General features: G+C 41.0%; 1 protein-coding gene across 4 annotated transcripts in view; it reads right to left on the minus strand.

Annotated features, from left to right (window-relative positions):
• Nucleotides 1-16,615, minus strand: part of LOC134357276 (uncharacterized) — a 135,977-nt gene that overhangs the window by 45,537 nt on the left and 73,825 nt on the right. For all 4 annotated transcript variants that reach the window (XM_063068855.1, XM_063068766.1, XM_063068939.1 and 1 more), the window contains 4 exons: nucleotides 14,418-14,506; nucleotides 12,293-13,012; nucleotides 4,562-4,835; nucleotides 2,200-2,362 (listed from right to left, as the gene is read on the minus strand). In XM_063068855.1, coding sequence (XP_062924925.1) covers nucleotides 2,200-2,362; nucleotides 4,562-4,835; nucleotides 12,293-13,012; nucleotides 14,418-14,506 — 1,246 coding nt within the window. The remainder of the gene's footprint in view (nucleotides 1-2,199; nucleotides 2,363-4,561; nucleotides 4,836-12,292; nucleotides 13,013-14,417; nucleotides 14,507-16,615) is intronic.

The following is a 16,615-nucleotide window of genomic DNA, read 5'->3' on the forward strand; positions in this document are numbered from 1 at the left end:
GGAGCAATCCCTGCAGAAGGCAGAAAGTGGGGGAGGGGGGAGGGAAAGAAAGATATGTTTGGTGGTGGGATCCAGTTGGAGGTGGCGGAAGTTTCAGAGAATTATGTGCTGGAGGCGGAGGCTCACTGTCTCTCTCTCTGGAGAAAGCTCATCTATTGATGTCTATTATAAACCAACAGACTCTCACAGCTAGCTGGACTATACCTCATCCCACCCTGCTACTTGTAAAAACATCATCCCCTTCTCTCAGTTCCTCTGTCCCTGCTGTATCTGCTCTCAGGATGAGGCTTTTCATTCTAGAACAAAGGAAATGTCCTCCTTTTTCAAAGAAAGGGTCTTCCCTTCCTCCACCATCAACGCTGCCCTCAACTGTTCCATTTCATGCATGTCTGCTCTTACCCCATCCTCCTGCCACGCTACCAAGGATAGGGTTCCTCTTGTCCTCACCTACCACCCCCACAAATACATAATTCTCCGAAACTGCCGCCACCTCCAACTGATCCCACCACAAAACACATCTTGCCCTCCCCCCCACTTTCTGCTTTCCACAGGGATCACTCCCTACACGACTCCCTTGTCCATTTGCCCCTCCCCACTGATCTCCCTCCTGGCACTTATCCTTGTAAATGGAACACGTGCTACGCCTGCCCCTACACCTCCTCCCTCACTACCATTCAGGGCCCCAAAGAGTCCTTCCAGGTGAGGCGACACTTCACCTGTGAGTCTGCTGAGGTCATATACTGTGTTCGGTGCTCCCAATGTAGCCTCTTGTATGTTCATCGAGCATCTATGCTCCATCCACCAGAACAAGAGGAATCTCTCAGTGGCCACCCATTTTAGTTCCACTTCCTATTCAGATTTGTCCATCCATGGCCTCCTTGACCATCAGGATGAGGCCACACTTAGATTGGAGGAACAACATCTTGTATTCTGTTTGGGTAGCCTCCAACCTGATGGCATGAACCTCGATTTCTCAAACTTCCAGTAATGCCTCCACTCCCCCCACCTCACCATTTCCCAATGCCTTGTCCCTCTCTCATGTTATGTCCCTGCCCGCCCATCACCTCCCTCTGGTGCTCACCCCCCCCACCAACACCTTTTCTCTTTCTTCCATGGCCTTCTGTCTCTTTCACCAATCAACTTCCTAGCTCTTTGCTTCATCCTTCCCCTCCAAGTTTCACCTATTGCCTGGTGTTTTTCTCTCTCCCTTCCCCTCACCTTTCAAATCTACTCCTCAGCTTTGTTCTCCAGTCCTGCTGAAGAGTTTCAATCTGAAATGTCAATTGTACTTTATTTCCATAGATGCTGCCTGGCCTGGTGAGTTCCTGCAGCATTTTGCATGTGTCACAATGGCTTCTACACACTTACAAATCTATCAATATTTTCTACATAATTCCCACATTAATCCCGTGAAAACCACTCAGCTGCAGGGTGTCCATTTCACTCCTCATAGTTGATGGTACAACTCCAATTTTGATTGGACTTTACTACAACCACATCGCAAGTCTCATCTTCCTGCCTCCTCCACAATTTAGCTCTTTACTCTGGCTTCTATATCATTTGCCACTGAGTGTTCCAAACTAACAAATAAATGGCATCATGAAAAATACACTCCCATAGGTTTTAATACCATAAATTAATTTGCAACTAAATCTGGATTTTCATTCATTGGTTGCCTGTTAGATAAACCAATGGGTGTAAACTAAGAGTAGTGAATCAATAATGCATTGTGGTGCCCAGGAAGACGGATGAACATTTATCCTATTATGGGGCTTCTGCCCAACAGTACGGCAAACAAAAACAAAAGCATCATCTTGTAGTTTTAGAACCTGAATATTCAAAATCCAGTAATACTAAAATGGTCCCAGTAAGAAATTGCAGATTTATTGAAAGCCACTTAGACTTATCTTGTCCACGAGCAAGCTATCAGAAAGGAACTCTCCTGTGTCTATTTTGTCTGGCCAGAGATGACTCCAACTCCTTATTTATCTAATGGTCCTTCAAAGTATTTACTATGTTGTAACAGATTTGCAATGCAGAAGTTCCAGAAAACACTGGGTTTTACCAAATGCCCAACACTACTCTCTCAGCGAGAAACACCTGCTTGCGAAAATATTATTTTAAATATCAAAAGACAATATAGCAATTAAAAATGCAGGGAAGTTATGAAAACTATTTTTATAGAAATGAGATACTTGCTTCTTCATTGCAAGCTTGCTGTGTTTTTTTAATTTCAAGTTGGAATGAAAGTACTTTTTGTATCAGGGCATTCTGGGAGCCAATCTCTTCAGTCAATTGAGCTATATTTCGAACCAGCAGCAGTATGTGGGCTTCCAGATGAGCAAACTTTCTTTGCACTGTACTAGGAATCAACAAACACAAGTAAATTTCAATTGATGAAAGCTGAAACTCACTGCAAGTTATCCTGAATGAGAAAATAACACAACTAGATTATAGATTTAACAAATCTCTTCCTGATAGAGGGAAAAAAATTCATTGGGGAAACCCATAAAATGCAAGGATACCACCAACTATCTACGTCTTAAATAAGTACATTATATGGAATTATGGAATGAAGACCGCAGAAAGAGTTCCAAATGAGAAAAACAGTAGTTTTAAGAATGAAACAGAAGCCCCATTAATCTTCACTGTGGAAGATGATTTTGATCTCGGCCTCACAAAGACCTGACTTGACTGCAAGTCTGGGTATAGGTGCACTATTGTAAATTGTATCGCAAAAATGAAAAAAAAAATGTTAAACTCAAATGGAAATGCAACAGAGACTTTCATGCAATGAAGGTGAAAACAGATACCATGTGAAATTAGCATTATGGGATGAAAAGCAGGAATAAGCCAAGTGATTACTAGTACTGAATTACTGGAGTCAATTGTTAAGCATGAGGTTATGGTGTACTTAGTGACACAGGACAAGATAGGACAAAGTCATCATGGTTTCCTTAAGGGGAAATCTTCCCTGATGAACCTGTTGGAATTCTTTGAGGAGATTACAAGTAGGATAAACAACGGGGATGCAGTGGGTGTTGTATATTTGGATTTTCAGAAGGTCTTTGACAAGGTGCCACACCTGAGGCTGCTTACCAGGTTAAGAGCCCATGGTATTACAGGAAGGTTATTAACATGGTTAGAGCATTGGCTGTTTAGTAGAAGGCAGCGAGTGGGAATAAAAGGATGCTTGTCTGGTTTGCTGCCAGTGACTAGCGGTGTTCCGCATGGGTCAGGGTTGGGACCGCTTCTTTTTATGCTGTATATCAATGATTTAGATGATGGAATCGATGGCTTTGTTGCCAAGTTTGTGGATGATATGAAGACTGGTGGAGGGTCAGGTGGTGTTGAGGAAACAGGTAGGCTGCAGAAGGACTGAAGATAGATTAGGAGAATGGAAAATTAAGAGAAAGAGGCAAATGAAATACAATGTTGGAAAATACATGGTCATGCACTTTGGCGAAGAAATAAATATAATATTTTCTAAATGGAAAGAAAATCCAAAATCTGAGATGCAAAGGGACTTGGGAGACCTTGTGCCGAACACCCTAAAGGTTAACCTGCAGATTGAAGGAAGGCAAATGCAATGTTTACATTCATTTCAAAAGGTCTTGAACACAAGAGCAGGGATGTGATGCTGAGGCTTTATAAGGCACTGGTGAGGCCGCATCTTGAGTACTGCGAATAATTTTGGGCTCCTCATCTATGAAAAGGTGTGCTGGCATTGGAAAGGGTCCAGAGGCGGTTCACAAGGATAATTCCGAGAATGAAAGGATTACATATGAGCAACGTTTGATGGCTCTGGGTCTGTACTCGCTGGAATTCAGAAGGATGAGGGAGTTCTCACTGAAACCTTTCAAATTTTGAAATAGTAGATGTGGAAAGGATGTTTCCTATAGTGTGGGAGACTAGGACAAGAGGGCACAGCCTCAGAATAGAGGAGTATCCATTTAAAACACAGATGCTGGGAAATTTCTTTCTCCAGACTGTGATGAATTTGTGAATTCGTTACCACATGCAGCTGTGGAGGCCAGGTTGTTGGGTGTACTTAAGGCAGAGATGGATAGGTTCTTGATTGGACATGACATCAAAGGTTACGGGGAGATGGCCAGGAAGTGGGACTGAGGTGGGGCAAGACAGGTCATGTTACAAATCTAGAACTTGCCATGCTACCTGATAGTTATTTTGTATTAACCTGTAGTGTCACTGTAAGCTCTGACCTTCAATCCCCTGCATATAGCAACGGAAATACAAAATGCAAATCAATTCATGAAAAAGATACTTGAAATGAGGTTACAGAGAAATTGGCAGTGCAGAATGCTATTGTAAATTCTCTCAGGTACTTGAAAGTTTGGAAACACATAAATTCATGGTATCTTTGTTTGCATTTCCTATGGGTACATGGCCATAAATTGGTGTCTTCACTGTCAATTATTTTTACTTTGCTAATTGGGAAATTATTTCAGGTTTGCATTATAGTCATATCACACTGAAATTAACATATTTCACAACATTACTTTTGGAATTTAATTCATTAGTTCTTTCTTTGGATAAATACCAAATATCTTTCTGCCGCTGTAATTTCAGCTGCGCCCACAGTTTGCCATTTTTCACTGTGCTCAGCCCTTTCTGCTTTAACTTTCGATGTGTCAGTGGTGTCCTGCTATCCCTTGAAAGAAGTGCAACCAGTTTCTGGTAATCTGCTTCCAGGGATTGCAGAAGTTGTCTGATATCTTCCATTTGTGACAAGGTTGTGGATGCAGAGGATACCAAGTCACTGTTTGACGCCTGAGCCAATGAGTTTAGATAAGAAGAATCAAATTCTTGTGCACCTTCATTAAAACAAAAATAACACAAGTAGGGTAAATGACCATATTATGTGCAAAACTTTATACTTTTTCATATTTTCCCCAATTAGTTTTTTGTTATTAATATCACTTTGTCATATTGCAACTACCCATTGTTAAACTGCATTGTCATCCTCATACCCACTATAAATCAGCTTGTGCTGGCTCATCTTTAATCATGGTGATCTTGGAGGCAAAACTGAGGTGACATTACAATGGATCATTATGGAATGGTTATTCCATTGTAGGTGTTGCTTTGTATTGTGGCTCTATCACAGACAACTGAAAATGCGTTGAGGCCGCACTCAGGTTGGAGAAGCAACACCTTACATTCCATCTGCGTAGCCTTCAGCTTGATGGCATGAATATTGATTTCTCGAACTTCTGGTAATCCCCCCCTTTCTCCTTCACCAGTGCCCATCCCCTTTTCCCTCTTATCACCTCATGTCCTTGTCTGCCCACCGCCTCCCTCTGGTGCTCCTCCCCCCTTTTTCCATGGCCTTTTATCATCACCTATCAAATTCCCCCTTCTCCAGCCCTGTATCTCTTCCCAGCTATTTACTTCATCCCTCCCCCTCCCAGTTTCACCTTGTGTTTCTGTCTCCCCTCCCCCACCTTTAAAATCTACTCATCTTTTTTTCTGCAGTTCTGCCGAAGGAAATCAGCCCGAAACGTCGACTGTACTTTTTTTCCATAGTTGCTGCCTGGCCTGCTGAGTTCCTCCAGCATTTTGTGTGTGTTGCTCAGATTTCCAGCATTGGCAGACCTTCTCTTGTTTGTGATAATTACCTTGATTGTTTAACCCCACCACATTTAATCTTTTTAGAACTGCACTGCCAAGGCACCAAACAACTTTCACATGTTTAAATGACTGGAAGTTCAAGATCAAACACTCAAAGAAATTCAAAACAAAAATGCCTGATCAAAAATGTGTTTAAACACTGATCTGTCAGTTGAATTGCTGGGTCTTAGATGGAAAAAAAAGATTGTGAGGAGTCAATGGGAGAGCATTGAAAAACAGGCATGCAGATTTCTCAATACTGCCTGATATCAGCTGAAGCAGGGTTCCACTACTTAACCTCCTGCCAGCAGCCATTAAAATGCATTGTGACATCCCCCTGGTAGCAGATACAGAATGGGCAAATAAACATGGCATTACACAGGGGTGGACTTCCTCACCATCTACTGCACTGGAGGTGGAAGGGAGAATGTTGCCTTGGAGCAGTGGAGCCTTGGTGCCTGTGCAAGAATCAGTGGCTCCTTTATGTAAAAAAATGCTCGTTTACGCAGGTGTCACATAGGATATTGTAATGCATTACATGTTCCTCGGAATTTCAATTGTCTTACTAAGACACAGTAAGACGGAATTTTACTAGCAACTGTTTCAAGCCAAAATTGGCTCTACATACTGAAGAACTATCAGCAGTGCTTATACTACATATGGTCTTATTTGTTAATATTGCTCAGCATTTTACTTGAAAATTCTGTCACCATATATTTTTATTGACTTTCACCCAATTTATCTCACTGATTTTTTTGATAGGATTCTAACAACATCTTGGACTCAACTTACAGGAGTCCATCTGAGCCAACAATATTACTAAAGGGTGAAGATCAAATGGTTCATTCAGCATCTGAACCTAGAAACTGAACTACAACCTCAAATCCACCCCACCCCGCCCTTTGTTTACCCCATTCTGGTGGGTCTCGCAATACTTCTCTTTCCCTCCCCCACCCTCATGACCTGCCCATCACCTTCCTCTGTTTCTCCACCTTCTTCCCTTTATTCCACACAATTCCCTTTCATCTTCCCAACTCCAGAGTGTAAGAGAGTAAAAGGGAGGCAAGAGTTGATACTGGACCACTGGAAAATGATGCTGGTGAGGTAGCAATGGGCGACAAAGAATTGGTAGATGAACTTAATGGGTACTTTGCATCCGTCTTCACAGTGGAGGACACTAGCAGTGTGCCAGAGGTCCATGAGCGTCAGGGAGCACATCTGAGTGCCATTGCTATCACAAAGGAAAAGTTACTAGGCAAAGTCAAAGGTCTTAAGGTGAATAAGTCATCTGGACCCGATAACCAACATCCCAGAATCCTGAGAGAAGTTGCTGAAGAGATAACAGATGCATTGGTTATGATCTTTCAAGAATCACTTCAGTCTGGCATGGTCCTGGAGGACTGGAAAATTGCAAATATCACTCCACTCTTTAAGAAGGCAGGAAAGCAAAAGAAAGGAAATTATAGACCAGTTAGCCTAACCTCAGCAGTTTGGAATGTGTTGGAGTATATTATTAAGGATGAGATTTCAGTGTACTTGGAGACTGATGATAAAATAAGTCAAAGTCAGCATAGTTTCTGTAAAGGAAAATCTTGCCCGACAAATCTGTTCGAATTCTCCGAGGATGTAACAAGCAGGGTGGACAAAGGAGAGGCAGTGGATGTCACTTCCTTGGATTTTCAGAAGGCATTTGATAAGGTGCCACACATGAGGCTGCTTAACAAGATAAAATCCTGTGGCATTAGTAGAAAGATACTGGTATGGATAGAGAGATAGTTGACAAGCAGAAGGCAGCAAGAAAATAAAACGGGCCTTGTCTGATTGATTGCCAGTGAATAGTGGTGTTCTTCAGAGGTCAGCATTGGGACTGTTACTTTTCACATTGTTTGTCAATGATTTGGATAATGGAATTTATGGCTTTGTGGCAAAGTTTGTGGATGATACAAAGATAGGTGGAGGGGTACGTAGTGCTGAGGAAGCAATGCAATTGCAGCAGGACTTAGACAAGTTGGAAAAATGGGCAAAAAAGTAGCAGATTGTTGGGAAAAGTACAGTGTTGGGAAATGTATGATAATGCATTTTGGTAAAAGGAACAATAGTGTGGACCATTATCTAAATGGAGAGAAGGTTCAAACATCTGAGATGCAGAGGAACTTAGGAGTTTTCATGCAAAACTTCCAGAAGGTTAATTTACAGGTTTGTCTGTGTAAAGAAGGCAAATGCAATGTTGGCATTTATTTCAAGAAGAATAGAATATAAAAGCAAGGAGATAATGCTGAAGCTTCATAAGACTCCAGTCAAGCTACACTTGGACTATTGTCAACAGGTTTGGGCCCCTTATCTCAGAAGGATGTATTGTCATTGGAGAGAGCCCAGAGGAGGTTCATGAGGATGCTTCCGAGAATGAAGGGGTTAACACAGGAAACGCGTTTGGCAGCATTGGGCCTGTACTCACTGGAATTGAGAAGAACATGGTTGGGGGGGGGAGGGGGAGGAGATCTCATTGAAACCTACAGAATGTTGAAAGGACTAGATAAGGTGGATGTGGAGAGAATGTTTACTATGGTTGGGGTATCCAGAACTAGAGGGCACAGCTCAAGATTGAGGGGTGACCTTTTAGAACAGAAGCAAGGAGGAAATTTTTTTTTTAGCCAGAGAGTAGTGAATCTGTGGAATGCTCTGACACAGACTGCGGTGGAGGCCAAGTCCGTGGGTATACTTAAGGAGGAAGTTGATCATTTCCTGATCAGTCAGGACATCAAAGAATATGGCGAGAAGGCAAGTGTATGGAATTTAGTGGGATCCAGGATCAGCTGTGATGGAATGATAGAGCAGACTCAATGGGATGAATGGCCTAATTCTACTCCTATGTCTTATAGTCTTATGTTCCACCCATCCACCTTGCCCACACCCATCATCTACAAGCTTGCACACTTCCTCCTCCCTCTGTTTCTTTTTCTAGCTTATAGCCCCTCCCTTGCCAATCCTGTTGAAGGGTCTCAGCCGAAAACATTGACTACTCATTTTCCTCCTTAGATGCTGCCTGACTTGCTGAGTTCCTCCAGCATTTTGTGTGCTACTCAAGATTTCTAGCATCTGCAGAATCTCGTGTCTTAAATTCCCAAAGAAGGTAGTGGAGGCAAATGCTCTTGCAAAACTTCAAAGGCATTTGAGCAGGTACTTAAATAGGAGTGGAGGGATGCAGTCCAAATGCAGGCAAAGGCATTTTTTTTTTAGGGCAGATTGGTCTTTCAAGCATCACTAAACTCTGGAATGGTTTCAGAGGATGGGAAAAGTCACAAATATCACTCAACTCTTGACAAAAGGAGGCAAGCAAAAGATGGGAAACTAAAGGCCAGTTAGCCCAACATCAGCGCATGTCAAGATGTTAGCGCCTATTATTAATGAAGAAGTTTGGGGGTACACAAAACACACAATAAAAAGTGCCTAAGTCAGCATGGTTTCCTTTAGGGGAAATCTTGCCTGATTAATCTGTTGAAATTCTTTGAGTATATAACAGGCAAGACAGTCAAAGGAGAATCAGTGGATGATGTTTACTTGGATTTTCAGAAGGCCTTTGACAAGGTGCTGCACATGAGGCTGGTAAACAAGATAAGAGCCCATGATATTACGGGAAAGATACAAGCACGGACAGAAGATTACCTTCTACCAGTCCGCCAAGAGCAGGAATAAAGGGAGCCGTTTCTGGTTGGCTGCCAGTAACAAGGCTCAGGGTTGGGTCTGCTACTTCTCATGCTCTATATTAATGATCTGGATTACAGGATTGACAGCTTTGAGGCCAGGTCTGCAAACAATAAAACGTTAGATAGAGGAACAGGCGATGCTGAGAAAGCAGGGACTTAGACTGGAAGAATCGGCAATGAAACTGTAGATGGAATACAATGTAGGGAAGTGTATGTTATGCATATTGGTAGAAGGTAGAAAGGTGCAGACTATTCTCTAAACAGGGAGTGAATTCAGAAAACAGATGCAAAGGGACTTGGAGTCCGAGTGCAGGATTCCCTAAAGAAGGTGTTCCCATCCTGGAGTTCATGGACCCCTTGGTTAATGGTAGGATAATAATTTGAGAACCCCTGAAAAGGGTGAACTTGCAGGTTGAGTCAGCAGTAATGAAGGCAAAAGCAGATCTAATAATCATTTCGTGAAGACAAGAATGTAGAGGCAAGGATGTAATGTTGAGACTTTAGAAGGCATTAGGCAGATCATATTTGGAGTATTGAAAACAATTTTGGACCAATATCTAAGAAAGCATGTCCTGACATCAGAGAGGGTCCAGATGTTTATGAGAATGATCCTGGGAATGAAACAGTTAACGTACGAGGAGTGTTAGATGGCTCTGGGCCTGTACTTGTTGCAGTTTAGAAGAATTAAGGGGAATCTCAATGAAAACCCACCAAATATTGAAATGCTGAGATAGAATGGTCATAGAGAGAATGTTTTCCAATAGTGGGAGAGTCTAGGACCAGAGGGCACAACCTCAGAATATAAGGACATTCCTTTAGAACAGAGGAGGAATTTCTTTTATCTAGAAGGGGGGTGAATTTGTGCAATTCATTGCCACAGACAGTTGAGGAGGTTAAGTCATTGGGTATCTTTAAAGCAGAGGTTGATAGGCTCTCAATTAGTAAGGGAATCAAAGGTTATGGAGAAAAGACAGGAGAATAGCGATGAGAGGGGAAATAAATCAGCTATGATCTCATGGTAGAACAGACCCAATAAGCTGCATGGCCTAAATCTGCTCCTATGTTTTATCGTGGATGAAATAAACAGCAGGGGCTCCTTTCCATGCTGTATGTTTCTATTATTCTATTTTCTATCATATTTATAAGTATTGCTTAAAATTGTTTTCCAACCTGTACCTGCTTGCTATATGAGAGGCAGATTTCTGATTACTGACTGTCAATAAAACTAGTATATTGAGAAGTAAGGCAAAATGCTTCTTCCCACATTTAAGATACACACAAACCCGCAGACAGTTCTGTGGCAGTATTGGATCATCCATGTTCACTATGGAGTTCTGGATAATGTTTAGCTTGCCTCTCTTCTATGCGATCCCTTGCAGTGAAGACCTGTGCATTGACGGGCCTTCTGCAATACAATTCCTTTACGGGTTAGGGGAAAAGGATGGTGGTAAACCCGAACAAATCCCATCCACAAAACTTGACAGAGCCTGACTTACCCAGGTCTGTCTGTCTCAATTATTCAAAACAATCTGCCAAAACATTCCTATCCGTCTCAAATTCACTACCGAACACCACTTCCTTTCCCCAACAGCTAGAAAGACTTTCTAATTAAATGCAGCTCCTGGTGGGTGGAAACACATTTACCTGTTATCACAGAAAGAGCTTTTGAAATTACTTCAAAACAATCTTTGGAAAATGTAACAGATAAGGAGCAAATGAGGCAACATGCAAGAAGAAAAGCACAAAGTAAACCTTACATCAGAACCGAAAAAAACTATCAAATTTTGAGAAGAGAGTAAAGCGGGTGTTATATAGCATGGAACAAAGGAAAGGTTAAGTACTGCAAGACAGTGTGATGTAAAGGAACTAACGAAATGCAGTGGATTCTGATTTATTAGTTCATCAGTTATTCGGGGCACAGCTTATTTGGGACAACTCAAAAAACAAAACCTAATTGAGAAAATAGCCACAATTCCTTTTTTTAATTGGGATGCTATGCCACTTAATTGGGACAGGAGACTAACAGTTTCTAACTAGTGTCTGTTACGGTGTACTTGTGTGACTGCCAGACACTACACCATGCTTACTGTGACAAGTTTTTAAAATAGCGTTAGTTGCATGTGTTTGCCTTCAAAAAGCAGTGATTTTTTAAATCACAGATAGTTGATGAGAAATAAGCAGTAAGACAATTCAGAACTGTTTTGTTCACTCAAGTTTCAAAAATTCAGGCTTGGAGATTCCAGAAACGGCTGGAAGAGGAAATGAATCAATATCACTACTTCAAAAGGTTAGGAACTATGAAAATTTTAAGGTATCAACTATCAATTTTGAATGTTACAATGAAGATGAAGATTTGGAGAATGCATTCAATAAAAGCATTGTATGAAGGTAGTCCATTATCTACACTAGCTGCCTGAGCTGATTTTGTTCATTTACAGTCAATCAAAAGAACACTGGATGAATTCCTCCATCGCTAACTATTAGGAACTAATACATTATTTCATTGTACCACAAATAGCATTTGTAGTATCCTAACTTGCTATGTATTTCATTTAAACACATAATTTGTTACTCAAACAGTAGTTTCTCCCTTTTATATTTTTTTAGAACTATTTCCATGGAACTTTGGCTAATTGGGGCAACCATTTAATTAGGCCAAATGTACTGGTCCTGATGTGTTCTAATTAACCAGAATCCACTGTACATGAGGGGGATACAAGTAAGGCAAACAGAAATGCAGTTGATGTGAAACTGCTGACCTCGCTACTGACTCTAGGAGCACATGAACACCTTATTTCAAGGTGAGATGCTATTCCTGGACCATACATTTGAACTTCATGTTAAGAGCATAAGAATCTGAGAAGAGAAGTAAAAGCAAAAGTATGGCATTGAATCCAAGTGAAAGGTGATTGGGTATTCATGGTCTTGCTTACAAATGTAAGAGTAAAGTTCTATACCATCATCATTGAGTTTGGTTAAAGACATTGACTTGAACTGAATTTTTGCCTTGCTCTCTTCTGTACTATTGTCACTTTGGCTTCGAATAGTATCATCGTCTGCACCCGTCTCTGAATTCATTAATTCGTGATGGCTACGATAATTTATTTTTAGTTTTTGTGGTGAACACAGCACAAGAGAAGGATCTGATTGGCTTGGCCTTTTCTCCAAACGATCGATTTCAGCAGTGGAGTGTAGTCGAGATGCAGCTGGTTCTTTTTGCTGTTTGCAGGTCTCATTTATTACTGGGATTTTCACCGGGAAGACAGGAAATTGAACAGGGTCATGATGTGGATTTTCTTCAAGAAACAGTTCATTCAATAGCAGTTTATCAGAACACACCTTTCCTTTAGGCTCTTGGTCACATTTAGCTTCACAACATTTTGCCAAACGTGACACTCTTTGGTTGGCAGAGTAATGAAGAGAATTGCTTTTATCTGGCAATGCTGAATGACCCTCTGAAGCCACAGAGTGAGTTGAGAAACCAATCCTTATGTCAGACTGTGGGCCAATAACAAGGTCAGTCGGCCAGTGGGCTGCAGTGAGTTTATTCGCAATTTCTGGATTTACAGGTTTTCCTGTTGCAAAATCTTGATTTGCATAATATGTTAAATAGTGCTCGTTTGCTGGATTTCCCCAGACATTTCTGCTGCAAATATCTCTGTGGTTCTGCTGGAATTCTAAATTTAAAAAATGAAATTATTACAAATTTAATTTATGCAGACATATATCCCATAATAGCTGGATTTAACAAATGTTACATGTACAGGGCTGTTTATAATAATCATCCAGGCTCATTGCATGCTGGAAGCAGAGTAAACCAAAAGGCTGTCATTCATTCTACACAGTCTGTCTTCTTTACCAAGTTAACAATTTCTTATCACTTAGCATCCTGAACAAACTTCAATCAACAAGCTTGCCAATGTCTAAGCAATTTCAATTTGGATTAATGAAAGCTTCCCTGCTTCTTAGACAAAAATGTTTAGGTTACAATCTCATCCTAGATAGACATGACAATGTTATTCTGAGTGAGTGCAGCAAAATTAGGGGCTTCATCTTTCAGCTGAAAAGCTTAAAGAGATGATTTTAAAAAATCATAATATTGGCAGTTGACATCAATTAGAAGCGCAGGGTCATTCAGTACTGGACATTGCCAGACAATTCATCCAGTTTACAACATGTCTTTGAAGTAACTGTCTCATTTCATCTTGATAAACATATTTAGCACGCTATTGAATGACAAGAGGATCACAACCTTGTCACTGGGTTCGGAGACTTGCCTGACTCAATGACCTGGAGAGTTATGCTGGCTAGAGCAAATGTCAGTGAAAAATTGAGCAGAACATCATCTATTCTGTGTTTCCTCAATACATACTGATATTAGCCAAATCTGAATGTGTCAACGTGGAATCTACTCAGTGCCACAATCAATCCCATTCTGTAGTCAAAACAAAGTACAGGTCTGCAATGAGGTGGAAAGGGGGAAAATTACACTGCTTTTAATTCCAAATCACGATGTTAATTATTATTCCTGTGCTCACTTTCACCCAAATTTGCTACAAGTTGATGAAACCATTCCAAACTAATGTGACCAAGTACTTTGTATAGTAATTCAAATAATATTTTAAAAATAAACCCACACTAAATAGGTATTCTTTCTAGAAATCTAAACAGAAGTTAATCCAATTAATCTTCACATTAAGGATCATCTCCAATGTTAAAAAGTTTCTGTTTGTTATGTTACACTTTGAGTAAATCAGATATGAAAATAAAATCCATCTTTCAAACCAGCATCAATGTTGAAATTAATGAATGTATAGAGGGGGCCTGTAACCAAGGAGATCAGGGAAACCTCGCTATTCTTGCACAGGAAAACAACAGCCAATTGATGTGTTCTGTCCATACATCGTACAATATTTTTAAACCTAATCAGCACATGTGAATTATTTTCCCTTTACAGTTGGTCCAATAGCCAACAAACATTATTTGAAACATGAATAGGCAGGAATATATATGAAGAGGATAAGGTATTATTTGTAGATATGCAAACTTATATCATTAAGTATAACATTTATATGGAAGTACCATTGTTTGCAGTGCTGTTCAAAATTGATTGTCCATGTGCTTTATCAAGAGGTAAGCTCATTTGCCGAGAACTGACAACCTCAGGGGCTCTGTGGGAAAATATTAAAACTTCTTGATCATTTACAACACTGCATTCCAATGCTATTCCCAAACCAACAATAAAGCTTCATGCTGCTATCAGATAAAACCTGATGACAACTTCATATTGCATTAATATTGTAACAGCAAAATACATATAAAGCCTGACCATTTTGCAGTTGAAGGTGTGAAAGTGCTATCAGAAATTACAGCACAAAAATAGTCAATGTTACCAATCAGGCATAAGCCATAATGGGTTCTGTTCTGGAGCCCTGTCCTCAGTCTATAAACCCGCACTACAGAAGATGCCTGCCCAACTGAGTATCTTCAATAACTGTGGTTTTATTTCACGTCTCAGGCGTCCATAAAATTTTACTTTACAAATTTAATTCTTGTCTCTCCTTGTATCCTTTTGAATTGCTTTCCAAATATTTAGCCAGTTATCTTCTAAATGTTTGTAACGTCTGCTGTATAGATAATCTCACAGGACCACTGTCTAAATGATCAATTTCCAATGATATATTTCAAACAAGATCCTAGTGACCTTTGTCAAATTCCCATTCTAAACCTTGTGTTGTTTGCCATATTATTAATCGAAGACAGGCTGATTAGCTTCCCCACCATTATGAAGAATGACTTAAGATCTTGGGCACTGCCTGAGGCTCCATCTGAAATAACCACACCTTGATTGACAAAATATTAAGTTCACTTCTGCCAATGTACTCTCTCATTTGATATCCCTGGCGATGTGAATTCTTCTTGTTTTACTTAGGATATGACTCTTGACAGCATCAAACTGGGTCGAATGTAATCATGACGCAGAATGTTTTGTGTGCTTCTGCAGATCTATGTGCAGTTTCAAACTACTGACTCTGATTTAGAATTTTATGCATTTTCCCAAGTAGTAGAATAATTATAAACATTCCCAAAGTGTGATAGAAACATAGAAACATAGAAAATAGGTGCAGGAGTAGGCCATTCGGCCCTTCGAGCCTGCACCGCCATTTATTATGATCATGGCTGATCATCCAACTCAGAACCCAGCCTTCCCTCCATACCCCCTGACCCCTGTAGCCACAAGGGCCATATCTAACTTCCTTTTAAACATAGCTAATGAACTGGCCTCAACAGTTTGCTGTGGCAGAGAATTCCACAGATTCACCACTCTCTGTGTGAAGAAGTTTTTCCTAACCTCGGTCCTAAAAGGCTTCCCCTCTATCCTCAAACTGTGACCCCTCGTTCTAGACCTCCCCAACATCGGGAACAATCTTCCTGCATCTAGCCTGTCCAATCCCTTTAGGATCTTATACGTTTCAATCAGATCCCCCCTCAATCTTCTAAATTCCAACGAGTACAAGCCCAGTTCATCCAGTCTTTCTTCATATGAAAGACCTGCCATCCCAGGAATCAATCTGGTGAACCTTCTTTGTACTCCCTCTATGGCAAAGATGTCTTTCCTCAGATTAGGGGACCAAAACTGCACACAATACTCCAGGTGTGGTCTCACCAAGGCCTTGTACAACTGCAGTAGTACCTCCCTGCTCCTGTACTCGAATCCTCTCGCTATAAATGCCAGCATACCGTTCGCCTTTTTCACCGCCTGCTGTACCTGCATCCCCACTTTCAATGACTGGTGTATAATGACACCCAGGTCTCGTTGCACCTCCCCTTTTCCTAATCGGCCACCATTCAGATAATAATCTGTTTTCCTATTTTTGCCACCAAAGTGGATAACTTCACATTTATCCACATTAAATTGCATCTGCCATGAGTTTGCCCACTCACCCAACCTATCCAAGTCACCCTGCATCCTCTTAGCATCCTCCTCACTGCTAACACTGCCACCCAGCTTCGTGTCATCCGCAAACTTGGAGATGCTGCATTTAATTCCCTCATCCAAGTCATTAATATATATTGTAAACAACTGGGGTCCCAGCACTGAGCCTTGCGGTACCCCACTAGTCACCGCCTGCCATTCTGAAAAGGTCCCGTTTATTCCCACTCTTTGCTTCCTGTCTGCTAACCAATTCTCCACCCACACCAATACCTTACCCCCAATACCGTGTGCTTTAAGTTTGCACACTAATCTCCTATGTGGGACCTTGTCAAAAGCCTTTTGA

This window comes from Mobula hypostoma, chromosome 1 (genome assembly GCF_963921235.1).
Source record: "Mobula hypostoma chromosome 1, sMobHyp1.1, whole genome shotgun sequence".
NCBI classification, from domain to species: Eukaryota; Metazoa; Chordata; class Chondrichthyes; order Myliobatiformes; family Myliobatidae; genus Mobula; species Mobula hypostoma.